Source organism: Barbatula barbatula (genome assembly GCF_947034865.1).
Source record: "Barbatula barbatula genome assembly, chromosome: 16".
NCBI classification, from domain to species: domain Eukaryota; kingdom Metazoa; phylum Chordata; class Actinopteri; order Cypriniformes; family Nemacheilidae; genus Barbatula; species Barbatula barbatula.
In genome coordinates, this window is record NC_136779.1 from 11,266,275 (window position 1) to 11,293,526 (window position 27,252).

The 27,252-nt window shown below is 37.4% G+C and overlaps 7 protein-coding genes across 15 annotated transcripts in view; 6 read left to right on the forward strand and 1 right to left on the reverse strand.

The window, feature by feature from the left end:
- Positions 1–82: 82 nt before the first annotated feature.
- On the reverse strand, positions 83–3,367 carry maff (v-maf avian musculoaponeurotic fibrosarcoma oncogene homolog F). 2 transcript variants are annotated; one of them, XM_079475823.1, is made up of 3 exons: positions 3,173–3,367; positions 2,075–2,147; positions 83–1,139 (listed from the first exon to the last, which is right to left on the reverse strand). In XM_079475823.1, exons 2-3 carry the CDS (start codon positions 2,108–2,110, stop codon positions 696–698), a joined length of 480 nt encoding a protein of 159 aa, XP_079331949.1. In that variant the 5' UTR covers positions 2,111–2,147; positions 3,173–3,367; the 3' UTR covers positions 83–695. The 2 variants fall into 2 exon arrangements, with proteins under 2 accessions (XP_079331949.1, XP_079331950.1); XM_079475824.1 differs by having other exon boundaries at positions 2,825–3,201.
- tomm22 (translocase of outer mitochondrial membrane 22 homolog (yeast)) lies at positions 3,288–6,138 on the forward strand. Its single transcript, XM_079475825.1, has 4 exons — positions 3,288–4,071; positions 4,488–4,606; positions 4,707–4,824; positions 5,201–6,138. The coding sequence occupies exons 1-4, from the start codon at positions 3,979–3,981 to the stop codon at positions 5,273–5,275; spliced, it is 405 nt and encodes a 134-aa protein (XP_079331951.1). The 5' UTR covers positions 3,288–3,978; the 3' UTR covers positions 5,276–6,138.
- An 811-nt stretch (positions 6,139–6,949) lies between these two features.
- dmc1 (DNA meiotic recombinase 1) lies at positions 6,950–10,243 on the forward strand (the record flags this gene model as incomplete). Its single annotated transcript, XM_079476991.1, has 13 exons — positions 6,950–7,006; positions 7,106–7,150; positions 7,241–7,387; positions 7,506–7,588; positions 7,961–8,013; positions 8,124–8,165; positions 8,274–8,346; positions 8,441–8,532; positions 8,637–8,710; positions 8,802–8,916; positions 9,032–9,092; positions 9,619–9,735; positions 10,174–10,243. 13 exons carry the CDS (start codon positions 6,950–6,952, stop codon positions 10,241–10,243), a joined length of 1,029 nt encoding a protein of 342 aa, XP_079333117.1.
- A 399-nt stretch (positions 10,244–10,642) lies between these two features.
- Positions 10,643–17,914, forward strand: gspt1 (G1 to S phase transition 1). The gene is made up of 14 exons (XM_079476388.1): positions 10,643–11,085; positions 11,889–11,930; positions 13,123–13,359; positions 13,504–13,537; positions 13,621–13,698; positions 13,810–13,990; positions 14,429–14,583; positions 14,662–14,802; positions 15,173–15,266; positions 15,920–16,000; positions 16,139–16,312; positions 16,401–16,490; positions 16,582–16,750; positions 16,862–17,914. Exons 1-14 carry the CDS (start codon positions 10,920–10,922, stop codon positions 16,912–16,914), a joined length of 1,695 nt encoding a protein of 564 aa, XP_079332514.1. The 5' UTR covers positions 10,643–10,919; the 3' UTR covers positions 16,915–17,914.
- Positions 17,915–18,289: 375 nt separating this feature from the next.
- On the forward strand, positions 18,290–21,242 carry rsl1d1 (ribosomal L1 domain containing 1). The gene is made up of 9 exons (XM_079476202.1): positions 18,290–18,454; positions 18,740–18,879; positions 18,976–19,114; positions 19,381–19,529; positions 19,645–19,746; positions 19,967–20,060; positions 20,135–20,260; positions 20,344–20,493; positions 20,613–21,242. The coding sequence occupies exons 1-9, from the start codon at positions 18,413–18,415 to the stop codon at positions 20,754–20,756; spliced, it is 1,086 nt and encodes a 361-aa protein (XP_079332328.1). The 5' UTR covers positions 18,290–18,412; the 3' UTR covers positions 20,757–21,242.
- Positions 21,243–22,253: 1,011 nt separating this feature from the next.
- On the forward strand, positions 22,254–25,412 carry tnfrsf17 (TNF receptor superfamily member 17). Of its 2 annotated transcripts, XM_079476710.1 has the most exons (4): positions 22,254–22,845; positions 23,107–24,214; positions 24,583–24,726; positions 24,966–25,412. In XM_079476710.1, exons 2-4 carry the CDS (start codon positions 24,058–24,060, stop codon positions 25,187–25,189), a joined length of 525 nt encoding a protein of 174 aa, XP_079332836.1. In that variant the 5' UTR covers positions 22,254–22,845; positions 23,107–24,057; the 3' UTR covers positions 25,190–25,412. The 2 variants fall into 2 exon arrangements, with proteins under 2 accessions (XP_079332836.1, XP_079332835.1); XM_079476709.1 differs by having other exon boundaries at positions 22,259–24,214.
- Positions 25,413–25,578: 166 nt separating this feature from the next.
- The window catches only part of snx29 (sorting nexin 29), a gene marked incomplete at its 5' end in the record, with an annotated part of 85,837 nt that continues 84,163 nt past the window's right edge, over positions 25,579–27,252 (forward strand). For 3 of the 7 annotated variants that reach the window (XR_013787757.1, XM_079476380.1, XM_079476382.1), the window contains 2 exons: positions 26,298–26,387; positions 26,653–26,705. Coding sequence is in view for 4 of the 7 variants with exons in the window: in XM_079476380.1 (XP_079332506.1) it covers positions 26,298–26,387; positions 26,653–26,705 (143 nt within the window). Of the gene's footprint in view, positions 25,998–26,297; positions 26,388–26,652; positions 26,706–27,252 lie in introns of those variants that run through there. The other 4 variants (XR_013787755.1, XM_079476383.1, XR_013787756.1 and 1 more) reach the window with 2 other exon arrangements.

Here is a 27,252-nt window from a genome sequence, read left to right on the forward strand (position 1 = left end):
AATACTCAAACCCATTACAATAATTACGATTGACCCCAAACTAGTCAAATATAAGTAGTATTTAGACCAATCACAGCACAAATTACCTTCAACATTTATGTATTTAACACAAATAAAATAGCTTTAATGTTGTTGAACATTTGTCTTCTATACACAAATTAAAATAAACTGCATGTATCCATAGATCTGCATTGACATGACATTCTCTAGTCCCATCATTAATAAATACCATGGGGATATTCCAGCAAAACTAACCAGCTTCTGAAATGTTGGTGGTCACACATTATGAATCAAGCTCACCCTGTCTAGTGAAGACAAGTGTGACTATATTCAACATGCATGACCCCCCAAAAAGCACAGTAATAACAACACTGGCATAAAAAGTAGCCTAATGGTATATCATTTGCAATAGCTTTATGCAGATGTACACATTTGTCATATGGAGGACAGCACAACAGTACTGAGATTACTCTTGGACATTTATTAGACTGTATTTGTGTATATATAAATTTATCTAAGTGAATCTAACAGTCCCAGACACAACTTTTCCCAACTGGTGTGTTTTTGCTCCTGTGTGAGTATAAATAAGTTTGAAATCACTCCGAATAGTCCCGTGCAACCGAGCAAACGTGGTCCTGTCTGTCTGTGTACCTATGTGTGTCTGTGTATCCATGCGAATATGGTTCCACTGTGCCCTAGGATGCTCCCTGCTCTCTGGACGCGTGCACCTGCTGTGGTGTCTTCACAATGGTGATGACGGAAGCCGTGTTCAGGCGGGGAGTGGTGGCCAAGAGACTGCCTCCTCCAGATTCCAAACCCCGAGCGAAGCGTTGCAAAGCAGCGAGACGTGCACCCAACCCTTCCAATTCCCGCCGCATGCCTGCGTTCTCTGCACCCAGCCGCTCCACCTCCCGCTGCAACTCCTTCTTCTGTTGCTCTAAAGCCTCGCGCTGGGACACACGCTTCACTCGGCAGCTCGCTGCGTAGCCTCGGTTTTTCAACGTACGCCGCCTCTGTTTCAGTTTCTGAACCTCCTCCCGTGACAAACCACGTAAGTGCATGTTCAGCTCACGCACTGTTAATGACATGAGCTCGCTGTCGCTAAGCACTGGAACGTTCTCGCCACATTCCCTCTTCACCTGAAAACATGACACAGTTTTATTTCAATTATTTTAAATAATGGTTTCAAGTAATTTATATTCTAGAGTTCACCTAAATTTATAACTACAAGTAGAGAGACATTCCAAATTTGCAGAGTCTCCTGCAAGAAACTGGAGCAAAAATATTGATGACTCAACCCGCACTACACAGAGTTTTGGCCAATCAAATGTCTCCCACCCCAAAACCACCTGCCACAGAGCAGCAGGTAAATCAATCAATGGATATTGCCAGGCCCATAAATAATCTGAAACTCTGAAATCATTTCTTTGCTTTTCCTGTGTTTATTTTTTCAGTTAAATCTGCAGAACAAAGTGAAATTTAGCTAAATTGGTCGAGGAGAGCTAAAGTCCTACACTATTTTGGTGTCAGAATGAATAATACAAGTAATTCAAATTGTTAAAAATGTGTAATAAACAAGTGGGGGAGCGGGCGTACAACATTGTTAGAATTCTGTGATATTCTGCTTCATGGGCCTGCTCATGGCTATAATGTTATGATAAACACAACACTACACTATATATACAGTAATGTTAATTTAAATACAATATTACTAAAATAAATGGAAATTCCCTTAAACAGATTTAAAGGGATGGTTCACAGACAAAAACATCATCATTTATTCACCCTAATGTCATTCCAAACCTTTATGATTCTTCTGCAGAACACAGAAGAAGATATTTTGAAATACGTTGGTGGCCAGACAATATTGCCCCCTGCCCCCCATTGTATGAACACAAAACCACTGAGACGTTTCTCAAAATAACGACTTGACATTGAATAAATTACAAGATATTTATATTTCAGTGAACTGTCCCTTTAAATGAAGCATAAACAGACTTGATGTAATTGTGGTCGGACACTAGATTTCATGCTCCACATATATCATCTGATGTAGTGTGCCAATGATCTTTACCTTAAGAGCTTTACTAGCTCTGCCGTCTGACGTCATTGTCTGGTTTATGTATCCCTGTATATATTCCTAAAACCTGTAAATGTTCAAACAAAAAAGAGCAGAAAATCAGACGGTATTCCAGAGGTTTGTATTTTGTTTGATGTCATGGCCATTTAAAAACATAGGCCACCAATTTGACATGAATTTTTTAAATCATGGCTTCCAGAATTCCAGCTTCCATAACAGTAAATATTGTCCGGTCAAAGTCCAGATGGAGGACTTAAAGAACGCCGCTGACCATGAGTTTCCAGTCATGTGTGGGCAGAGCGCCTGAAATAACCGACCGACAGCATTTCACGGAGTCACCGTGATTCAGCAAGTCCTCCATTCCTGCCTTTACAGTCAGCAGATGCCCAATTTTCACTAACATTTCGTGTTTTATTTCATTTATAAAGTCTTCTTACTTGTTAAATTCGAGAAATGTTCTCGCTCATATTAATATAGCTGTTGCATGGCGTATATATAAATGTGTGTACACACACCAGTTGTTGGTCTGTTTCCCAATCAGCTTACAAGTTTCAAACTGCTTATTTGACGAAAGTCCATTCCGCAACAATTCAATAAAAACCGAGAAAAACACAAATAAGCGTTTAACGATGTAAGAATTCGTTTATTACGTAGTAATATGTACGAACCTCGCTGACTTCATTTCTCCGTAAAAACTAAATACGCGTTTACGTGATCGTAAAAATAATATGTATTATTACTTACGTGATCTTTTATTTTTGTTTATGAATCCACGAAAATATGTTGTTCGTGATATTTTCCACAACGTGAACCGTCTGCTAACGTTATTTCCTTATTTCGCGTTAGCTCGCTGCTACAGCTCGTGACTTGATGAAAACACACGCCATACTGACGTTCATGTTTACGAATACTATTGGAATTTATTAAATACGGCTGTACGCGAACGATCGGAACTAAAAACCATCACGTAATATTATGAATAGTGGTTATTATGTTAAAACATACGCTGACTGCGTGCACTACAGCAGGTTCGCTAACACCCCCGTTTCCGTAGTGTAAACAAATACCGAAAGGAGAAGACAGAAATCTTGCCTGTTGTGTTGTTTTCTCTTCTTTGCCTTATATCACACGTCACCGAATACCCAGAAGTCCGCGATTCGGCTCGATATTTGAACTATTATAGGTTATGGCAGAACGGCCCGTGTTTAGACGGACCAGAGAGCAAAACGCCTTTTTCCCGGAATCACTCCACCATCCGCGGGCTGGATCCTCTCATTCATAAAAAACACACACACGATGACTCAAGGCTTTAAGAATGAGGGCGGGACCTTGCAGACACACAGACACACACTGCACAAATGTCTGTCAACAACCTTGTGAAACGCCCGGAGTAGGGATAGTTTCTCTTTTAACCACCCCATCATTATTTCATTGCGTAAATGTGTGTTTTATTCAGGTTCTTTGTAAAACTGAGTTATAAAATAAAAGAGAACCGAGTAACGTTAAATGAAAGTAAAAGTGAGAGAAGGTTAAACTTCCCGAAATATAGAAGACCTCTTTTAGAAGTTGACAACCAAAGTTTATAAAGACGAATGTAGCAAACTTTCGAGTTTAAACTTGACGACTTGAAATATATATTTAATCGCACGCTACGCCATCATAAGCTGCAATAGCGCCTCCCTGTCAATAGGTGGCCCAATAGGTTGTTGTGTTCCCCGACATGCGCCGGGTAGTACATCCGCCTCACATGTAACCGAAGTGACCTCAGGTTTCAATGCATGCGCTGTTGATCTGTTGAGTCGTTGCAAGTGTGTAAATTATAGGGTCTAACAACGAGCGTATATCCTTAATTATTATAACAGAAGGTTACGTTTAATTTACCTTGCGTCAGATTTAAAATGGCATCAATCCAGGAGCTCTCTCCGGAATCGGGCCGTGTGGAGACACGACCCCTTGCAGATGAGATCGAAGGAGATGATGAAGATGAAGAGGTATGATTTACCTGCTGTAGGAAACATACATCGAAAAATAATTAGTTAAGTGCAGATATAATGGAGAAGTGTAGCAGTTTAGCTTGTTTACTCTCTCGTCCGAGTCGGCTTTTTGAGCTGTTGAGGGATTCTTGAGACATTTGAATGTATTTCGCGGGTTACTTACAAGCGAAACCTACTAAGTGAATTATGTTAAATGTTATGCATATGGATTTCAAATATCAATTTTAACAAATCAGTAGCAGAAACCTCATTCTGTCAGGAGCTTAAATTTGAAGAATCGCAGGAAGCCTTTCGTTTGAATGTTTCCTGTTTGACTAAAGTAATTTCCTCTTATACTCTATGGCATCCATTATAGTTATCTCATTGACCCATTTGATTCTCTTCTTGTGTGATATTTTGATTTTGTCTTCTAGTTGGATGAAACCGTGCTGGAGAGACTCTGGGGCCTAACCGAGATGTTTCCAGATTCACTGCGATCAACAGCTGAAGTATCTGCACAGTGTTCGATGTCTGTTGCAAAAAAACTGTACAGGTGAGATGAGACATCAAATTAAAATGTTGAGGCCTAACAACTACAAAATCGTACCCTTGAAGAACTCGCATAATATTTCTCCGATGTGCTTTTTCATTAGTTTTTCCCGCTCAGCTCTTTGGGTCGGTACAACGTCCTTTATGATTCTGGTTCTGCCAGTTGTCTTTGAGACAGAAAGGTTACAGCTGGAACAACAACAGTTACAACAGCAGAGACAGGTACAGTGAAGCACCAAATAATGTGGATGAATATGAAAACTTACCCACTTTATTCATAAGTTCAGTCACTGACTTAGTGTTCACTATAGTGAGAGTGACTTTAGTCTGTTTCTTTTACATTTTTGCTTTTTTTGGTGAACTGTATCATGGCCATTGTGATGGTTCAGCCTCTAAAAATAAACAGGTCGTCTTACAAATACTTGCTTATATTTGTATGGTCATAAAAAATACCCATAGGATTTATTTTTAAATAATTGATAGTTAACACGTGTCTTTATCTTTGAAGAAATTAGTTTTAAATGACCACTCATTGTAATATTTGCATATTTATTCTGTTTCAGTTCCGAGTAACATTCACTTTTGTGTTGTTATGCAGATTTTGTTAGGTCCAAATGCTGGCATGTCTGGAGGAATGCCTGGAATGATGCCTCCTGCTCCTGGAAAGCTCTGATAACATAATTTAACATCCTGGATTTGCATATCACAAAGACTGTAGACACGTCAAAAGAGGGGAAAGAGAGAGGGAGCTGGAACTGAAGTTCAGATACTGTGGTTGGTTAACATTAAGAAATAATTTTCCTTGTAAAGATGATGTGTTTACAAGGGACAGGTTCTGACTTTTAAGGAACTTCACTCTCTCCCTCTGCCTTTCTCATGAAAACATTCTGTTAAGATGGATATCCAAGATGACTTTTACTTTTATAGCTAATTTAAGACTTCAGCTGCTGTTTGACAGTAATTTGTGACATATTTGTTATATTTTCAAAGGACTGTTCAGTCTGCGGTGCAACATTGACCATTATAACACACTGTAACAACGCTGAAGTCGTAGAAAATCATTCGTTATCAATGATCTGTATATTTTATGAGGGCACACCAAGCCTATTGTTGATTGTCAAATTGTCTACAGAGGATGTTTTTGTTGTTGTTGATTTAGAAATGTTAAAGCCTTCAGAAATGGGTCTCTGCCAGTTGTGTTTTCCAAAACAAGCCATAGTGCAATTAATCGTAAAATATCTCTGTAGGTTTTGGAAAAAACCTGTTTCAAAACATAGTGCTGTCAATAAGCAATCCTGTCTGTTCCACGTGATAACGAGATTAAAACAGTCCATCTCTGTCTTTGTATATTTGTGTCACATACTTTTATAACAGAATGACTTAAACGTCATGTTTTCACGTAAAGACTTGACAAAAAGAGTTTGTCAAAAGAATGATCTGCCTCTCTCAGTTAAGTAATGCAAAATGATCCAGTTATGTACTATGAAGATTCACTCATAACAACGTTGTGAAATCAATGCATTTTTATTTATTTCAGGAGGAATAGTTTTCACACAGTGAGCAAAACCTCCACAAAAGTGTTTTCCAGAGAAATACAGAACCACTCAAAAGTTTCGGGTCCCTTCAGTTAAAGTTTCTCATGATCTAGAAGTGATAAAAGTCAAGAGCACACGTGAAGAGTTTATTTGTAGATGTCCACCGAATTTTTTTTATTGTGCATTACAAGTGCAAAAATGTGTCAAGCTTAGATCTTTTAAAACTCATTTAGTTATTCTAGAGTTTTAAAAAGTGTACTATTATTATTACAGTCAAATGTGGATTAGAAACAATAGGCCTACGTAGGTTACAGTAAATGTCTATGTGGGCATTTACTAATAAAGTAGACTAATAGTGCATATTTTCATGTATCTTCCATTATAGTGGTTATGTTAGTTATCAGTTATAAATTAAAGACTTAAAGAAAAAATATTTTCTTTTAAATCTAACACAAAAATAATAAACAAACACAAAGGTTAAATTTGACGAAAATATCGCTTTGATGACGGCTGTCAATCTAGACGGAGCTCGAGAGTCCCGCGCTAAAATCAGTCAGCGCGTGATCACTGAAGACGTTTCTGTCAGCGGCCTCTCAGACTTAAACGTGAGGAGAAATGTCATCTATTACCTTTTTTTGTTAAAAACGTTGTATATACAATTATAACGATAAACCCAGCATAGCTGTTTACGAGTGTCAGGTTAACAGGTAAAACAGAATCAGTTAAATAAAGATATTTAGCCACCGAAACAATAGTATATATTATTCTATGACATATAATATTATGTTATATTTTTTAACATCGATGACAGAATGAAGTGTGTGGAAGACCAGACTTTGGAGGATGAAGCAGGGTACCAGGAAGAAGAGGTGATGCACATTCATTTCAATGACGCCAAAGCCATGTTCAATTTCAGTACTGCGACTTAATAGTCTTAAAGAGAATATTATTTAACTTTTTACCCACAGGAATCTTTTTTCCAGGACATAGAACTCTTACAGAAGCATGGCATTGTAAGTAAAATGTCTCAGTTAGTTCAATAATGTAATAAAGTAATGAAAAGTCCATGACTGTAGGTGTAATTCGTGTCTGTTTATGTCAAGAACATGGCTGACATTAAGAAACTGAAGTCTGTGGGGATTTGTACTGTGAAAGGAATCCAGATGACCACACGTCGTGCTCTCTGTAATGTAAAGGGACTTTCAGAGGCTAAAGTGGACAAAATAAAAGAAGCAGCTGGAAAGTTGCTGGTAATTTGATATGACCTCCGAAAGCATGAAAAATATTTAATAAAAAACTATTATTATTATAATTTAATGCAGGATTGTACCCATTTAATTATTTTGTATGCTTGAAAATTCTATACAGGTATGTGGATTTCAAACAGCTTCTGAATACAGTATGAAAAGGAAACAAGTCTTCCACATCACCACTGGAAGTTTGGAGTTTGAGTAAGGAACAGATGCTACTGAGACACAATAACGGATGCTGGTCTGTTTTGAATGTCTTGTCGAGAGCAAAGAAAAACTTGATAAACAAAGCAAAACAATTAGACTTTTCTTTTGAACAGGACGAGGAAACTGAATATATTGCTGTTGGTGTAAAATTCTGTGTGTCTAGTCAAATTTGCCACTTTTTATTGATATTTTGTATGATAATCAGTTTTGCTATTGTGGTGGTTTGCCAACTGATGTACAAATCAGGTCATAGGAAAACCAGTTGACATCATCTCCTCTAAAAACGACAAGCAGTCAACATGACACTTGTTAATATTTTGAAGAAAGTTTGTTAGATCGGCATTGCCCATTTTATATCCTGTTTAGTAAACTCCTTGGAGGAGGTGTGGAGAGTATGGCCATTACTGAAGCTTTTGGTGGTAAGGTCATGTTTTATTACGTGATTATATAATTGTATGCTAGCCCTTTTCCTTGATTTACCCAAAGTATAGTGTTTTTAGTTGTGAAAACCATTTTATGTCTCATTCAGAGTTCAGAACTGGAAAGACTCAACTCTCCCATACACTGTGTGGTAAGGTTATGCTTTTTGATATTGGGTTATAAAGTCAAATGTATTTTCGAATTAAAGCGCTTCTCTGACTTTGAATATTTAATCTCACTGTTTCCTTTTTTTCATAAGTAACTGCTCAGCTTCCTGGTGAATATGGATACACGGGAGGAAAGGTCATCTTTATTGATTCAGAGAACACCTTGTATCCATTCCACATTTTCTGTGCTCAAATCACCTTACTACACCTATTTCATATAGAGAAGCCCATATTTTCACCTTAATAATTGTGACACCAGTCGCCCAGAGAGGTTGAAGGACATGGCTGACCGGTTTAATGTGGACCATGAAGCTGTATTGGATAATGTGCTGTATGCACGTGCATATACAAGTATGTGGAAATATCTCTTACATTTTTTAATTGTCATTTACTCTGCAGTATAGAAGGGAATGCACAAAAGGCCTGTATTGATTTATATGTTAATGTGCGGATAGGTGAGCATCAGATGGAGTTATTAGATTTTGTTGCAGCCAAGTTTCATGAGGAGGGAGGTGTCTTCAAGCTTCTGGTAAGTCAGAAAGGGAAAACTTGCTGAAGTTTAACTTTTTAGAAAGTAATTCTACATAATCTTATAGCCATCAACAACTAGTTTTTCTTAGATAATAGACTCAATCATGGCTCTGTTTCGGGTGGACTTCTCTGGAAGAGGTGAGCTGGCTGAGAGACAACAGAAGCTTGCACAAATGCTCTCCAGACTGCAGAAGATCTCCGAAGGTCTGCTTTTCTGTGAAAAATCTTCTACTCTATATTCCTTGATAAGACTAAATACATCTCTAGTAAAAATAATCACATAACATCTGATCAATAATATCTGTTATGGTTGATATAGAGTACAATGTTGCAGTGTTTGTTACCAATCAGATGACCGCAGATCCAGGTGCTGGGATGACGTATGTATACACTATATGTTTACATTTTAAAATATCTCATATTTAAGTTATTTTAACCAGTGTTGGATAAATTACTCTGAAAAAGTAATTAATTACATATTCAATAGTGTAATTAGCTTACTGTACAAATTACTCTCTCCGAAACGTATTTAATTGCTTATTATTTTCTATAGGTCTATCATATGTCAACATTGATTCGTTAAGTGTTGTTAATTCAAGCATACTTTAGAAATGAAACGACTCTTCGTTCATTTAAATAAATAATATAAAACTAAATAAAGTACCCTTATTAACTGAGTATTACATATATCAGAAAGATACATTAATGCATGCATTTTAAAGTTCGAATTAATGTCAATTCCAATTGTAATTAAATTATAAACAATAACAATAATCACTTAATTTTCTTATTAAGGGGAACGTAAATAAATGAAAGTAACTAATTACTTAGCACCTAGTTACACCCAACACTGATTTTAACTTTCTTACTGCTTACGAACTAATTGGTTGAAAATTATGATCTTAGATTTCAAGCAGATCCAAAAAAGCCTATTGGAGGACACATACTGGCACATGCATCCACCACACGTATCAGCTTAAGGAAAGGCCGTGCTGAACTGAGAATTGCCAAGATATTTGATAGGTAATGTTTGCTTAGTTTAGTTAATGTTTTTGCTTAGCTAAGATAAACAGTAAATTATACAAAATAAGGTTGCTTTTAGCCACTACTTTTAAAGATATTTTACAATAGATGTCATTTCAAAACTGTTTTATAAAGTTTCAATAATACAGTAATAATTTATATATTAAAGGTCCAGTGTATGAAATTTAGCAGCATCTAGAGCACTTATATGTCGTCATGTTTTCGCTTCTTTGCTGAAAGAGATAACGTATTTACGAAACGAGTTCGGTAGAGCAGTCTCTGTGCACCTCTGAAGACATCTGTCGATAGATCCTCCAACACATTACACATTGGACCTTTAACACAGTTAGATGTGTGTAAATATGTAAACAAACATTTGTATGACTGTTTGAATGGCCAATAATATATCAATTGTGACACAAAGCATGCTTTTTACAGCCCAGACATGCCAGAAAATGAGGCTACTTTTGCCATTACTGGAGGAGGAATAACAGACGCCAAAGACTAAACATCTACACAGAAAAGCAAATGTTACCTAAATGTCTGAAAATGTCTTCCAGTATTATTCATTAATGTTCCAGTTATTGCATATAACAGTTGTTTAATTCGAACGTTCACCTACTTCCTGTCAATTTATTTATTTATATTTTATCCGCTTTTTTAAATGTAATTTTAAATTAAATAAATACATTAAAATAAAAATGCTTCACAATATGTTTAGTAATTATGTACATTTACGAAGTTTTTGTTCTTCATTATGATGAGTTTTCAATTTAATCCTTATTTCAATATATTTAGTGAAAAATATGGCAGATTCCTCGTTTTTTGTTAACATTTATCATGTTGAACGTTGTTACTTCACACTAATGGTCTTACTTTGAAAACTAGTCGCGGTGGCCATTACGACGAGCCGTCATCATCACACACATGATCGCTGCTTTCACAGTCCACGCTTTTCCACTGTGCGCACGCAAGAGCCGCGAGCAGCTAACCAGCTACACGTCTATGGTGTCGCAGGAAGAACGGACGCCCCATGCACCATTTCACCACATTTGGAGTTTCCCAATCCCTCAATTCACCTCAACCAGACACAGACATACAGCAGGCTTAGTTTTTGGTAAAACTGCGTTGTGGGTTAAAGCGCAGCCCGCTAGAAACATCAGTTTATTCGCGTCACAGCCGCTATGGACTCGAGAGACACAGCCCCTGATTCCTGGGAACAGGAGGACGATGTCGAGGCCGCGGCTGAGACTGAACTTCAGTCCGCCTTCACCGGGCTCAACGTGAACGCGCCGGAGTTCGTCCCGTCCTTTTTGTCCAGGGGTTCAGCGGAAAACGCCACGTCTGATGGTAAACCGACGGTGTTAATGCAAGAGCTGATACGGTCTGGCCATAAAAGGGCTTTTAGCTGTAAATGTTTATAGGAGGTTAGCCGGAGAGGGGACGGTGTTTATAGTGGAGTGCCGTGTAAAGCAACCGTGTTGCGAGCTGTCAGTTGACAAAACGGTGCTTTGACGCATTTTAATACAAATTTCTGTTCCGTCATAACCTCAAACCTGGTTAGTCTTGCGTGGCAGGTTTAGCGGCACACCGGGATATCTTCCGAACAATTCCCCTTCATTTATTTTGCTTATATGATGATTGCTTATACCATTTTTAAGTGCATACATGGGCAATCCCTTTAACGTAAGAGCAACAGCTGCCAAAAATGCATGTTGTTGAGCATGTCTTGACAAAGTGGATTTCTATTCTTGCTTTCATGTAAAAAAAAAAGTGATGCAATTCTGTTAAGCCCTGCCAATTTACAGACACGTTATCCCAATGTGTCAATAAATAAGTAATAAAGGGAGTTAATATGTGACACCTGTTGTATATTTACACCTCAGCGTAGATCATTGGGGAGACATGGCAACTTGGAGGAAGCTGTAAACCTAAAGTCAGATTATTTGTCAATATTGAAGTCAGTTGACAGTATGGTGCCTTCCCTGTGTCAGTATATCGATTACACTGATGTCGGAGAAATGTAACATCTATGACAGTGTCACAAATGTTAAATAGCCTATAAGACTTACATTGTGTAATAATCTTTATAACTGGGTATGATTTATAAGAACATTATAAAATGTCTTTATTACTCACTTTTCTGTCTACAGGAACAGATGGAGTGGCAAGTATGGAGATCTCAGAACCAGTGGGTATGTTAGTGTTTTTTGGATAGCTAGTACTAAGGATCAAGCCGAACTTTTCTACTTGGGTTGTGTGTTGCGCTGCCTGTAATGCAGGTTCATCTGCCATACGGAAACCAACTAGGGCTTATGACATCAGCACACATGTGCTCGTGTTACAGGCCTTATTTATACTTTTACATGCACCTCCAGTCACAGACAGTAACCCAGATAAGCATTCAGCTTTTGTTCCATGAATGAATCAGTAGTGTTTAATAATTTAGGCTTGAATCTGAATATACAGTGTATATATGATAAAGGGGCAACATTTTATACTGGTCATTTGAATTCTTGTGACGTGTATACTTGCACATAGTCTCAGTTGGTAGCTTGATTCTTCCAAGCTGTTGAACATTGTGTGAGTCTATAAAAACATTGCGTTGTATATGCAAAGTGTTTAATAATGAATGCAATTTCATATTCTGTCATTTGTTATTCAGTGTAGTGCTCGTAGTAGAATATGAATTATTTTATTAAAATTCCTGTGTTGAGTTCCCGCAATTGTCCCTAGGAGTTTCTTTGCTTGCTTGTGTGCTGAGGAGGTCCTTTTCTGAATTACAAGTATCAACATAATTATATTACAATATAATATACAGTACTTTTGCAAAATATTTATTTTTAAGTATTTATTTCCGAATGTCTCTTTTCTCAAAGATGTTTTTAAAGATGTGGCTAAAATTTTTTATCGCTGAATATTGGACACACCACTAAGGTATTTGGGCAATTCCAGCATTATGGATGACATTTTGTGTTATGGATGTGACACGCTCAGAGAATGTATTTTTTTGTCAGTCTTTGCACAAGCTTTCTATTTAAAAAAAGGGAAAATATGTCATTGACGTCACAAAAAGGACGCCATTTTTGAGAGGCAACATACTTTGTATGATTTCTGTGAATTAAATGCATAAACCAGAAGAATACATGGAGAAGGGATGTCATTCAATAAACATTTTCGTGTGCCCATTTATGTGGAATATGGACAATATGTGACAATTCTGAAAGCGGCACTTGCTTTACTATGGAAATTCCTTTTTTTTAAATACTTAAAAAAGTTGGGTATTTAAACCGCAAATCTGTGCTGTGAATATGGTGAAAACCTTTGGTAAAAAACTGTCTGTTTCTGCACCAAAACACAAGCAAGTCAATGTGACTGTCCCCACAGCTGCAGTGGAGAACGGAGAGACGGATGCCAGCACGGTGAAGACGTGGGAGCAGAAAGGAGAGCCGGATGAGGAGGAACCGGGAGGTGGAACCCCAGCGGTGACTGGATGCTGTGGAGACGAGACACAGGATGAAATGATGGAAGAGGATGAGGAAATGCCCATCCCCAAATTGCCTCCACCTCCACCGGATGCTCCCAAGAAAGAACATGTTAATGTTGTGTTTATTGGACATGTGGGTATGTTTTAACAGTTTCTAATAGTATTATATGTAGAATCATGAAATATCTTTTGTTAAAGAGCATGCCAAAGATTATATTAATTCTGACATTAATGTCGGTGTTATTGTTTGATGATGTCTAATGTATTTTGATGTTGTACAGATGCAGGCAAGTCAACAATTGGTGGGCAGATCATGTAGGTGGATTATTCCGTGCGTTTCTGGCTCTTAATTGACATCTGTAATACATTAGTATTAATGCTTAATATTGATCATTAAGGTATCTAACTGGCATGGTGGACAAACGGACACTGGAGAAATATGAACGAGAGGCAAAAGAGAAGAACAGAGAGACATGGTGAGCATCCAGTGTTTACACCGTCCTTTATATGCACTTTTTATAAATATGAAATAAAAGTCTTCATATAAAGCAGTCTGGGTTGGAGTTACATATAATCTCTTTATTTAGGTATCTCTCCTGGGCGTTAGACACAAACCAAGAGGAAAGAGACAAAGGAAAAACAGTAGAAGTTGGAAGAGCCTACTTTGAAACCGAGAAAAAGCACTTTACTATTCTTGATGCTCCAGGCCATAAAAGTTTTGTACCCAACATGATTGGGGGGGCGTCTCAAGCTGATTTGGCAGTACTGGTATGTTCAGAGTCTTTTGTCATTGTCACATACAGTACACAATGTGCATAGTGAATTAGTCAAATTGTGTAGAATGCTAATACTGCATCTGTCTGAGATATGGTTGGTGATGACAAAATAACAGCAATGTCAAACAAAAAGCAGGTGCATACTGAATATTTTATACATTTGGCACCTCGTTTATTTTTCCACACAAATGGTTTTTTGTTATTGTTTCATAATGTACACATTTTTATTTTTAAAGTTTACAGATAAAGATAAAGTAATAATATGAATATTGCTTGTTCAATTCTAACCAGTATGGAATAATTGTTGGACTTTCAGCTTTAGTGATTTAGAACAAAGTGGTACATTGACATTCTTAGGTCTTGCCTCAACTTTGTATTTGCCTAGATTTATTGCCGAACACTTATAAAGTGGCATTCTCTTTTTCTGAAGGTCATCTCTGCCAGAAAGGGGGAGTTTGAGACTGGTTTTGAGAAGGGAGGTCAGACGAGGGAGCATGCAATGCTGGCCAAAACAGCTGGAGTCAAACACCTGATAGTCCTCATCAACAAAATGGATGATCCGACTGTGAACTGGAGCTTAGATAGGTTAATAAAATACAGCTTGACTTTTAGATTTGCAACCATGCTGTTTTTTGACAGATTATTGCTCATTTTTTGCCACAGATATGAGGAATGTAAAGAGAAGTTAGTGCCATTTCTTAAGAAGGTGGGCTTTAATCCAAAGAAAGATATTCACTTTATGCCCTGCTCTGGGCTGACGGGAGCCAACCTGAAGGAACCTTCTGATATGTGCCCATGGTATACGTAAGTAAACATGACAATCAGTATTTCTTATATGTAGTGACGTTTTACAGTAAAGTTGTATTTGTTAACATTGGTAAATACAATTTGCTAACATGAACTATAAATTAGCAATATTCTGTAGTTTTATATATTGATATTTGGTAGTGTTTTGTATGTTGACATACAACATATAAAATGTATAACTACATGCTGAAATTCACATGAACTAAGGTAAATAAGTGCTGTAGAGGTATTCAACATTGTTAGTTCATGTAAGCTAATGCATGAACTAATGTTTACAAATACAATCTTATTGTAAAGTGTTATTGAAATATATATGCAGTGTTATGTGTATCACCAAACAGAAGGAAATCCTCCTTTATTTTTTTAGGGGATTACCATTTATTTCACATCTGGACAGTCTGCCATACCTCAACAGATCAACTGAAGGTCCCATCAGATTTCCTATTGTAGACAAATACAAGGTAAAATGAATGAAAAGAAGGAGAAACATAATAAGTTTCTCAAAATTCTAACGTCAAACATTTATTCTAACATTTAATGACTCTATGGTTCTGTGATAGATGTTCTATAACCTTTGTTTAATCTTATCAGGGACATTTGCATATGTAACATCTTTCTAACATCTTTCAAAGTTCCATCCGTTTAGCTGAAACATTATGCTTAGATTATGCTTAAATGTGACTTTCTATTATCAGGACTGCCTTAATGCTCCAAACACTGCTATTAGTTTAGTTTTATAATGATGAATCCCAGTGATTTAAATTCTGCAGTGTGGGGGATTATTTTGTCAGGAAAGAAATCGCTAGTATAATGGAATGAGAAAATGGTGTTCTCAACAGATACCAGGGAGACTGAATGAGCGAGATATTACATAATCAAGAATCAAGGTCCTGTATTCAACTCACGAAATGAGATTAAGTGCAGATTATTAAAGCCTTGCCTAGTATTGTCAAAGAGCTGGTAAACCCCTGATTCAGTCGAGTGTCCATAACAAGACTATATTTGACTAATTTCAAAGCTTTAAATAAAATTGAGAAGCAGAAAATAATTTGTCATTCTTTCATAACCAAAGACTCGGAATTCATTTTTGTCTCTTTACCGATGTGCTCTATAGGACATGGGAACCGTAGTGCTTGGGAAATTGGAGTCAGGAAGTATCTGCAAAGCACAACAACTTATTATGATGCCAAATAGGGTAAGACTGTGCAAAACAAAAGTATGCATGAGAGTTTTTATAAATTACGAATGCTGATGCTGTTAGGTCAATGGCCTTTCACATGGTAGCGTCTAACACACGAGTGTTTCAAATATTGTGTTGGTTTTTATTCCCCAGCACACGGTAGAGGTGTTGAGTCTCCTCTCTGATGATGTGGAGACAGAGTACGCCGGGCCTGGTGAAAACCTTAAGCTTCGGCTCAAAGGCATAGAGGAGGAAGAGATTCTCCCAGGCTTTCTCCTATGCAATGCTGAGAACCTCTGCCACTCGGGGCGCACTTTCGATGCACAGGTCTTAATTTGTGTAGTTTGTGTATTCTTTTGTTTATTTGATATGATTTGAAGATTTAATTATATTTTTTCCTGGTTCTTGTTTACAGATTGTCATTATTGAACACAAATCCATTATATGCCCAGGTTACAATGCAGTACTACACATTCATACCTGCATAGAAGAAGTGCAGATAACAGTAAGTTTTTAACCAGTTAAAACATTCACATATAGACTTAGACAGTAATTTACTTGATAATTTATTGTTATCTTAATATCTTCATAAAAAGGCCTTAATCTGTCTGGTGGACAAGAAGACGGGAGAAAAGAGCAAGACTCGTCCACGCTTTGTCAAACAAGACCAAGTATGCATCGCCCGTCTTAGGGCTGCAGGAGCTATCTGCTTAGAGACTTTTAAAGACTTCCCTCAGATGGGACGTTTTACTTTGAGAGACGAGGGTAAGATTAAAAAAAATCTTCATCCATTTGTACACATGTAGAGATTGTGTTTTTTAACCTGTTATTCCGACATCAAACAAACTCAATGTAATGTGGGCTTATTTTTTATAGGTAAGACAATCGCAATTGGCAAGGTGCTGAAGTTGGTACCCGAGAAGGACTAAATGCGGATCGAAGGACTGCCCTTGTGCACTCAGAGATTGAGGAGGATGCAGTGGTGCCAGATGTCCTCCAGACTGATCCATCCATCATTGTGGATCAGTCTAGAAAATTACTTTGGAGAAAGGACAATATCAAAGTAACAGTATAAATTTTAGGAAGAACATTAATATATAGGAAGACAAGCTCAGTGTGACAGCTTTCTCATATTGAGAGCTCAGCTATGCCACTCATGTAGCCCAATTTTTAAAACCAGTTTCCTTCCACCGATACACTTTAAATCTTAAAATGGATGCAAGTTTATTTTAAAAGCATCGGCTTTTTAATTTGATGTTGGAGAAACAGATGACTGTTCAGGTTACTGTCATCACTAAGGTTAAGGCGATTCCTGAATGGCCCACCCAAACATAAAGAACACCTGTATACCTGTACCCTTACATCCTCTACAAAAATACAGGGTCTCTATTGGAAATAATTTTATAACAGTGTTACATAGACAGTTAGGGACTGCTGACTGTTTATTATAAGGCATGAAATAGGGTCCATGCAGAGTCTAAGCTTGCTAGTAACCTGAATGACCCGGCAAGTCCTGTTAATGTTAAAATGACAGATGAAGGCCATACCAAAGTGGCATGGGTCCTCGAAATAAAATGACACTAATGGTAGAGATGTACTTATGCACAAGATGACCATATGAATTGGTTTACTGTAATGTAATTACATAATAAAAACAAATGCACTTAAATGGAAATAAATTCAATTGTCACATTTACCAGTGTTCTGTACACTCCTTTTGGGGATGTAAAGGTAAAACTTATGAAGAATAAACAAATAAATACACGATCAAATGGAATTCATTAAAAAAGAATCTTTGAAGAAAAAAAGCATTGATGACGACCCTTTTTTTGCTAATGCATGATGCATCAGTCATTTTGTAAAGACATGAAGTAGACGCTTGGGGGCAGTAGAGAACACCAGATGGACACATTAATAAAATCTCAGATGAAAACAACACGTTTCTTTCATATTTGAATGGCTGAGAATGAAGTACAGCAACTCTTAAGTCACGTAAATGCGGTTTGCACTCCTATCAGTGTCTGTAAATAAAAATGTTGCATTTTTGGAAAGGTCAATTTGCTTGTGAAAGCCCACAAAATGTGTTTAGAAATAGATTGACGCACATAACGATATGTTGTTGTGCCCGAAAGTGAAATCGCATAAATCTAACTTCAGATATGGAGGACGAAAACAACGTTGATATAAAATAGATAAATAGAATAGATAAATAAATAAATACATGCATAAATATCTATAAATAAATAAATTATTCAGATAAAAGTTAATATATGGATATATAGACATCAGTTAAACTAATGATGTCCAGAATATTTGTTTGCTTTGAGCCCTTTCACATAAAAAAGGTTTTCATTTCAAAATAAAAGTCATGTGACGTTTAGACCGAAGGTGCGCCTGCGCAGTTGTCGTTTTCGATACACGTGCATCATGGAGTCTACACGAGATGATGTGGTTCTCGATCGACCTCAGGTAATTCAGGAAACTATTATCATTTCCCTTTACAAGTTATACGCTGTATTTCTTTTCTCAGGGTTTGTGTTTATAATTTTAGTAAGTGATTTATAAAACTCGAGTGATCAGCGACGCAGCGTGTTTGCGAACTGCTGTGCTGGCGGAGTGCCTTTGAAACCTTAAAGCAAATTTGTATTGTTTATTTTAATGTTCTGGTTTGTTCACGGAAGTTTTTACTCGCCTTGTAAATAAAAACACGTTTTTGGTTGTAATATTTATTTTTGTTAATAATATTTATTTCAGGTAAAGACAGCTGTACTGGCGTTAAATGCTCATTTAAAGAGCACCGCTTCATCGAAGAAACTCTTAATGAACGATGTTCAACCCATCTCTCTTTTGTTTACTCTATGGAAAATCCCCAAAAAAGAGCAAACCATACGCATGTGAGTTGTTTGCCCTCCATTATTGAAAGTCAATAATTTGCAGACATCTCATGAGGATTAATGTGCTTCTCTTAACAAGTGTGTTACGCTTTACAGTCGTTTACCCAATGGGCTGAGAACAGAGTCGGCAGAAGTCTGTCTCTTCACCAAAGATGAAGCAAAAATGACGTCCGAACAGACAGAGAGATTCTACAGAAAGTTGCTCGCAGAGAGAGGAGTCAAAAATGTCACAGAGGTATTCGATCTGTCTTCAGTTGTTTCTTTATTGCCTTGCTATGTATTTGTGCACTTCAGCAAACCCTGTCCTTCCATCTTAGTGCTGGTCATGGGTTAAAAAGTGCTAAAGTAAATCAGAGTAAGTCCAGACGAGTCTTTTCTCTTTATTAAAGCTTGTCTCTACAGACTTTGAAACATCCTTGACTTCCAGATCAAGTCCAATTCTTGACAAAACAAAGTGTGGCTCTTTTAAAAGTGGTCTAATTTTGAGATTTCCACTTTTAGGTGATTCCCTTCAAAGCCTTGAAGACTGAGTTCAAGCCGTTTGAAGCCAAGAGAAGACTGCTGGGAAATTTTGACTTGTTTCTTTCAGATGCACGCATTCGCCGCAGGTTACCGTCCCATATTGGGAAGCATTTCTATGAAAAAAAGAAGTAAGAAAATGGCATTTTCCAACTACAAATTCAAAGCAGAACAAAGATGATTAGTGCTGTATTGATTTGGTGGTTACAGTTATTGTGAATGACGAATTATAATTGTTTATTTCAGAGCTCCTCTGTCAGTAGATTTGCTCAGCAAACACTTGGCCAAAGACATGGAACTTCTGATTCAGGGCACCACACTCACCGTTTCAAACAAAGGGTCTTGTTGGTATGGACGATGCTTATTTGCTATGAAACAAACATTTAGAAGTATGCCTGCAAACCCTCACAGCTGGAAGTGGTTAAGAAGCTATAGTAGCTTAATGTGCTTCCAGATGAGCTTCCTCGTCCGTTAAAACTTATTGCTTAAAGCTTTAAAACATGAACCGTGGCAAACATTTTTTAATGATGCTTTCCAGTTATGCTGATTGTGTATTTGTTGTTTGCAGCATGGCATTTGTAGCACATTCAGGCATGACGGCAGATGAGATTGTGGAGAATGTGGTTGCAGCAGTTTCCACCATCTCCACGAAGTTAGAAATGGTGAGTGGGTCTGAAGCTTTGTTACGTAGACAACCATCTTTTTATTATTTTTGTGAATACGTTTTTCATCCTAGAAAGGAAAAAATATAAAGATCATCCATTTAAAAACTCGTAAGTCTGCTGCGCTGCCCATCTACTCCTCTGATCTGAGTCACATCACCTTGGTGGAGGAGAGCAGGGAAAAAGCCACGTTATTAAAGGTAAAGCTGCCCTCATAACAACATTAATTTCACACACGTTCATTACTGTTGTTTTGTTGCTCACTAGTGTCCTTTAATTTTAGAGGAAACAAAAGAAAAAGACAGAAAATGACAACATGGAAGTACCGGAGAATGGAATAAAACAGGATGGTAAGGGCCGTGAAGAAGAAGAAGAAGAAGAGATTCCACAGCTTGTCCCAATTGAGACGCCAACCAAAAGGCCAAAACGGCTGGTAAGTAATGAATGCCCATCACAGTGTAAAATTTGTATTGGTCTTATATGCATATTGATTTTTTTTAGATATAAAAATGTATACTCCTGAAATTATAGAAATATGTACTTATTTTATAGGTTTTGCCTAAAAAAGGACTGAAAAAAGCACCCAAGCCTGCTGCTGGCAAAGTACTAACGAAAACCTTGAAAGACAAGACACTGTCCAAGAAAACCCCAAAGGTCACAGCACGTGGTCTGACAGGCAAAGCTCGGAGCAAATAAACACAGAAATGCACCTGATGGACAGCTTTCAATCCTGTTAGCTGTCAATATATTGGACACATTCATATATTAGTTTTGTCTGTTTAAAAACAAATGTCTTTTACATTCTTACATTTATAAAATCTGTATCTGCCTTTGTTCTCTGACAGATTAAAATATTCAGAAGATTTTATTGTGAATTGTTTTTTTTTATTGAGAACATGATAGTTCAGCCAAAAATTTTCATCATTTACTTTTGAAGAAAGTTGTTAACCGAACAGCGCTGGCATAATAGGTGCAAGTAACCAAAAATCTTTAAAATATATTTTGTTACTACTGTAGAAAGACAAATGGGTTTGAAACGACACGAGGTTGAGTAAATGGTGTCAGAATTATGTTTGGGTGAACTATCACTTAAATGCTAATGAAAAGTCATGTCTGGATTTGTCGATATATATGATACAATGTTCTGTTTGCATTAGGTCTGTTTAACACAAGTATTATATTACTTTTGTTGAGGCAGACAACACGCCCAGCGACATGTTGGGTCAGCTGCAGTTCTGTTTGTGCTGATGTTTCTGCTTTCACAAGTTTAGGTCACAGGGGTTTGGAGTATTAGTCTTTCCTCGCCGTCTGTATGGTTTTGTCATGACTTCATGAATTTGGATTTTAATGTCCTGAAATGTTTTAAAAACAGGGTTAGGAGATATATTGGTCAAGATTTGGAATGTTAGCACCTGCAGTGATTGTCTGAGGAAATTAGCATTGGCTCGTTGCAACACAAGGAACAAGATTGAACAGGCAAGTCGAAATGAAATTTCTGTTTCTTCAGCTATAGAGCTGGTCTTTAAACATTAAAGTTTAATTTGTGTTTCTCTTAATAAGATTTGGAGCATAAGGATGCGCTCCAAGGCTCAGGGTGATTTCAGTGAAGACTGCACTGTGCGGAATGCTTTAGTTCCAGTTCATGACACAGTTCTCAAAACCCCCACCTGCTGCACTTACTACCACAAACCCATCTTCATCTTGGTCTTCGGTGGGCTTCTGTTAGGCGCTGGGTTTGTCTGCCTCTTGCACAGTTATACCGATTTAATACCGACTAGGAATATGACCATGTTTGAAGTGACCCATGATGGCTTTGATGTGGGGCCGTTGTGTTTGTCTGTCGGGCTAGTGTTTGTTGTGCTCGGTGCAGTCTTGATGTCGATCACAAAACGAAAAGTAAAACGTAAAGAGCGAAAGATGCGGGCGAGGGCTAGAATGGGATGAATAGTAGATGAAAGCATATTATTGATCAGAATTCTATATTTTATTGTGTATTTTATTACTAAATTGGCAATGGACAACTATACTTAAAATCCTATAAAATACTTTATTTGTCTAACCATTGCCAATATTGCTCACATGGTGTGTTTTGATTAGGATTAGTTTCTGATACTGTATCTATGAAGATAAAAGCGTGACTTGTTCTGCCAAACCTCGCAAGGTTTATTCACTTCAATGTACTTTGAACATCTGTATAGTTGGACGTCACCATTATACCAGACTCAGTCTGTGACAGTCTATCAGGTGATGCTTGTATATCTGAATAAAGCTGCAGTCTCATGTTAACTTGAGTTAAAAGGAACAATAATACTACACGTGATTGCTGTTATGGAGAAAAAACATCCTGGAGTCGGTCGTTGCAAATGTGCTTTTTGGTTTGCTGTTTTTCACGACATCTTTGGACTCTTCATCCTTCTGACTGGGGTGTTTTGGGAGGTCTTCTTCCATGACTTTTTAATATATACTGGAGCCGTGATCATTTTTCTCAGTCTCATCTGGTGGGTCTTCTGGTACACTGGTAATATTGAAGTTCCCCCCGAGGAGCTGGAAGATGACATTGCTCAGTACAAACAGATTAAAGGAATTTCTGGTGTTGTGCGAAAGGTCTCCAGCAGTCTCTCCAACGGACTGAGAAGTTCCTTCAGGAGGAATGGGAGAATCAATACACGGACTGCCAGAGCAGACCAACCGGTTACGATTGTCATGAGTTCTTATCTGAATAATATGCAACCATCTGGGATGACCAACCACCTGAACAGAGATTCTTTAGTGATATAACATACAGGTAACATCAATTCCAACTGTTTTTAAATGTGAGCATTTGAATGCGGTGGAAATAATTGTATTTTATTTATTTGACGTGTATGATCTTTTATCGATCATGCAACGTGTGGACTTGTTAATCATTCATAGTACGCTAGCTTTTACAACAGCTCCGATTGGCCAGGACAGAGAGTCAAATATGACTTTTGCAACATGCACAGCAAACTTTGCTCTATATGTCATACTGTGATTTGACTTGTTGTATGGACTTCTATTCCCACAGTGCTTTGCAGGAGAAACCCTTCCACTGATGCCTTACACTGGGAGAAATGCATTATAGATTTGTAACATTATTAGTGTTCTTTAATCACATTTATGTATAACCATACATATGATTATGTTTTTTATATTACTTGCTGGTACTCTCACTACAACTAATAACACCTGTTAACTGTTCTGTTCATAGTAACACAGTAAAATGTTTGCTTAAGTTTTCCACAATGATTTATTTTAGGCATATTCTGATATATTATATGAGTTTTATCTGGACTAAAAAAGAATGGAAGATAAAACAAATTGTACATAAGCATTTCTGTAAATATGGACACAATTATGTTCCATTCAGAGGCATACGTACTGTTTTGTAAGTATATATTGGAAGTACCTTTCAACTATTTTTATTTGTTAATTGTGTATATATTTTATTGTTTAAAAAAAACTACTTCAACTCTTTAAATGAATTTTCAAGTGACTTGTCAGCTGCCATATGATCAGGTTTCGAAATGTCATGTTTTTCAAACTTGAATTGTTTGTATGCATTTACAAAACTAAGCCAACTGAAAAAAAATAGATTCAGATTCTGAGCTGGAGAGCGCTGAATGATTTGTTTTGGTGGGTAAATCGGCGTACCAAGGAAACAACAGTGTTAAAGTTGCAAATTTGGGTTGGGGTGAGAACAGAATATTGGTTATTTTTAACAGTCATCTTTTTTTTTAAGAAAACCCAAAATAATAATTTGTGAAAAGATGTAAAGTGAAAATGTAAATGTGGTATATGAGGGTAGTCCCATTTTAGTCATGCGCAGATGTGACTAAAATTTTAACTGATCACAATGTAAAAGACAAAAGAGTTGATAGTTTAGGGACACCCCCTTCCCAAGACCTATTTACATACTGGGCTTATAAAATGTGCTCTACTCTGTAAGTTCAGTGATTCCTTAACATCACAGCAGAAGATGATTCTCTATGCATGGCTGCTGCTTTACATTATTTTTCACGCCGAAGGAAAATGTGCCAAAAATTATTATTACGATGGACTTCTTGAAGAATGTCAACCATGTTCCATTAGATGCAACTCTCCACCCAGTATTTGCACAACATACTGTACCTCACGTAAGTACTGTTTTATATGTGATTAAATATGAATTCTTGTTATAGTTGTACAAGTGAATTGCATTTTATCCTTGTTCTTCCAAAACCTTGAATGTCCAAATTTGCTGTTTTTCAGGAAAGGGAAAACACTGTACTTTTAAAATGATCAAATTTTGTGTTGTCAAAGTGACACGCACTTTTGAATACTTTTTATTGGTTAGATATTTGCAAAACCCAGCGACAAACACAAAGAGTGACTAATAATGATTTATGACAAAAACTACAAATCACAAATAATGGAGATGCAAGGTTTCAGAAGGACAGTTGTGATCTACACATTGTTGTTTGACTTCAAAATCTCACACAGAGCCTCATTGTGTTCTTTTCAGTACCAGAAAATGAATCTGAAAAAACACAAAATATAAACTTTATTTTTATAATATTTTTTGTGTTCCTGGGAGCTTTCACGGTCCTGACCATTATTCTGCGAGTCATTCGCAAAAAAACCTGTAAGCCCATCGACATCAAAAAAGGTATATCGATGAAGAATTTCACTTTGACATCAAAGCCAGACATATTTTTGGTAGACTTGTTTAAACACTGTTGCACTGTCAATTCTAAAGGTTGTGCATTTACTGAATATAACATTTTTTTTGCATTTCTCTGAACATGTAAATACATTTGATATGCAATGTACAGTATCTCTATCTATGTATCTTAATAGTGACATGGTATTGTAACCAAATCCTAAAGTCAATGAAATATCACACAGTAATAGGTCAAGAACAAAAGACATCAGTAAGTGAGAAAAGTTTGGATGTCACAAACCAATCTGAAGACGCAGAGGGATCTACGAATGACCAGAGGTCAGCTGATGATAGACTGAGTCAACATCACTACAACTCCAACCTCCCTCTCCCCTCCACTGAAGAAGGCACAACATTGCTGGTGACCACAAAAACAGTGCAGGCCTACCAATGCTCTCCTGTCATATAGTGAAGAGATGATAACTATGAACCGACTGCACACTTTAAAACCTGCTGCTATAATGGGCACATTCAAGACATCACGAGTGTGTAAAACAACTAAATGCAGGATGCACACATTCATGTCATCTGACGGGTGAACAGCAGCCATTTGTAGGTTCTTTTGATGTATTCATGATCTGTGATGTCAGTTTTTAAGAACAAACCTTCGTATAAAAATCTTATTTGTCTCAGTTGCATTTTTTTCTTTGAAGTGAACAATGATCTACCTGGAATAGTGCTTTTCTATGTTTGCCTGCGTACGTGCCAAGTACTGCACGGCAGCATCACGAGAAAGAAATGGCTAAAAGTGTGCAATGAATTCACAATTTAAAATACGTTTATGCGCCTTTTTTCATCTCCCCACGTGACACTGTTGCTGTCACGTGACACCCGGACGGCGTCATGTGTCTCACACGAGCCCTCGGCAGTGGGATTAGCGAGCTCAAGTTAGCTCGTATGTACAAAGTGAAAGTCCGCATGAATAGTGAACTTCATCACTGCAGTGCGATGGAAAAGTGACAGTTACTTTATAGAGCAAAAGACTTTATGGTTGCCAAAGATTAAATTGCTTCAAATGTGTCAGCGTTGACCGAGTTAGGCCGCGGTAACGTCTGTTTTAGTCACAGTAGCGTTAAATGAAACTATGGACTCGAGATGTAAACAACAGTCGTGTTAAACCTTCCCGCGAATTGACACCTGGGGGACAGACACAACCGCGATTTATGCCGTATGCTAAATCGCGCTACCACGTTTTATTTGGATATTGAGAATGAACGGTGAGTTGCATGGGCTCGGACCTCATTGAACTGTGTTGTTTACCTGCAGGTGTCAATGCGTTCAGCGTGTGTCAATACGTTCAATGTGTCAACACGGGCCGAACAGGCAACGTCTGGAATATCTGAGACCTTGTTTAAATTGCAACTGCTTACAAATGTGAAAACCAGACGAAACCATTAGTATGTAAATTGTGTATGAAGCATTTTCCGATCTTTTACCTCAGCGTTAATAAGTGGCGTTCATGTCATGCATTGGGGTTTTACGTGTTTACATGTTACTAAATAATAGCTTACCCAGTAATGCACCACACACTATGTCTTACAGGCACACAGCAAAATGACCTAAAAAGACAAAACCTGTTGGAGAGACTCCTCGATGCAGTTAAACAGGTAAGGTGAATATTCTTTTGTGAGACGAATATCTCGCGTGTTTTCATTGCTAACAGGACACATTCTTTTGGAGGATGACCACAAACAAACTGTTTGATTGTGAGACAGATAAAGGTCATGATGACTGATATAGTTCCGATAAACGCGTCATGCAAATGAACAACAATGTTCACAAACCAAACATCTTTCTCCTGTTCCATTAATAATGTTAAAAAGTGGGTAACGTCGGATTAAAAAAAGATCTTCTTGCTGTTTATCTCTTCAGTGCCAAATCCGCTTTGGTGGAAGGAAGGAGATTGCCTCCGATTCAGATAGCAGGTGAATATACTATTATTGTTTTAGTCAGTTTTCTGCATAACGATTTTCAGATTAAACGTTTGTTTATTTAGTAGATCTATAGCACAAAGATAATATATATGAACAAGTTATGCACCTGGCATTAGAATAAATCACGAAAACGTTCAATATGGACGTTTTAGTGAAAGAAGTAAAAAGAGCCAATCGTTGACGGATAAAGACTCGTGAAGCCAACATGAAAGTGACTTAAAATGTAATTCATCGACTGGCTGCTAGAGACTCGCTCCAGAACAGAGCAGAATCTCATTGAGCACAATGTTAAAATGGGCAACTTTACAGCAGAAAATTCACGTATTAGCCCGCTACAAAAAATTATTTTGGGTCTATATTACTCATTTTAGCCTTCACTCATGACAACTGTGTGGAGGGTGATTTTTTTTATTATAACTCACCCGTTTAACTTTCTTAAAATTCTGCCAATTCTGCAACCAGGCGCCTCAGCTCCAACCCCGTCCTGCCTCTTTGCCTATTTTCGATTATCCGGCAGTGACGTGTTGCTTAGGTGGTG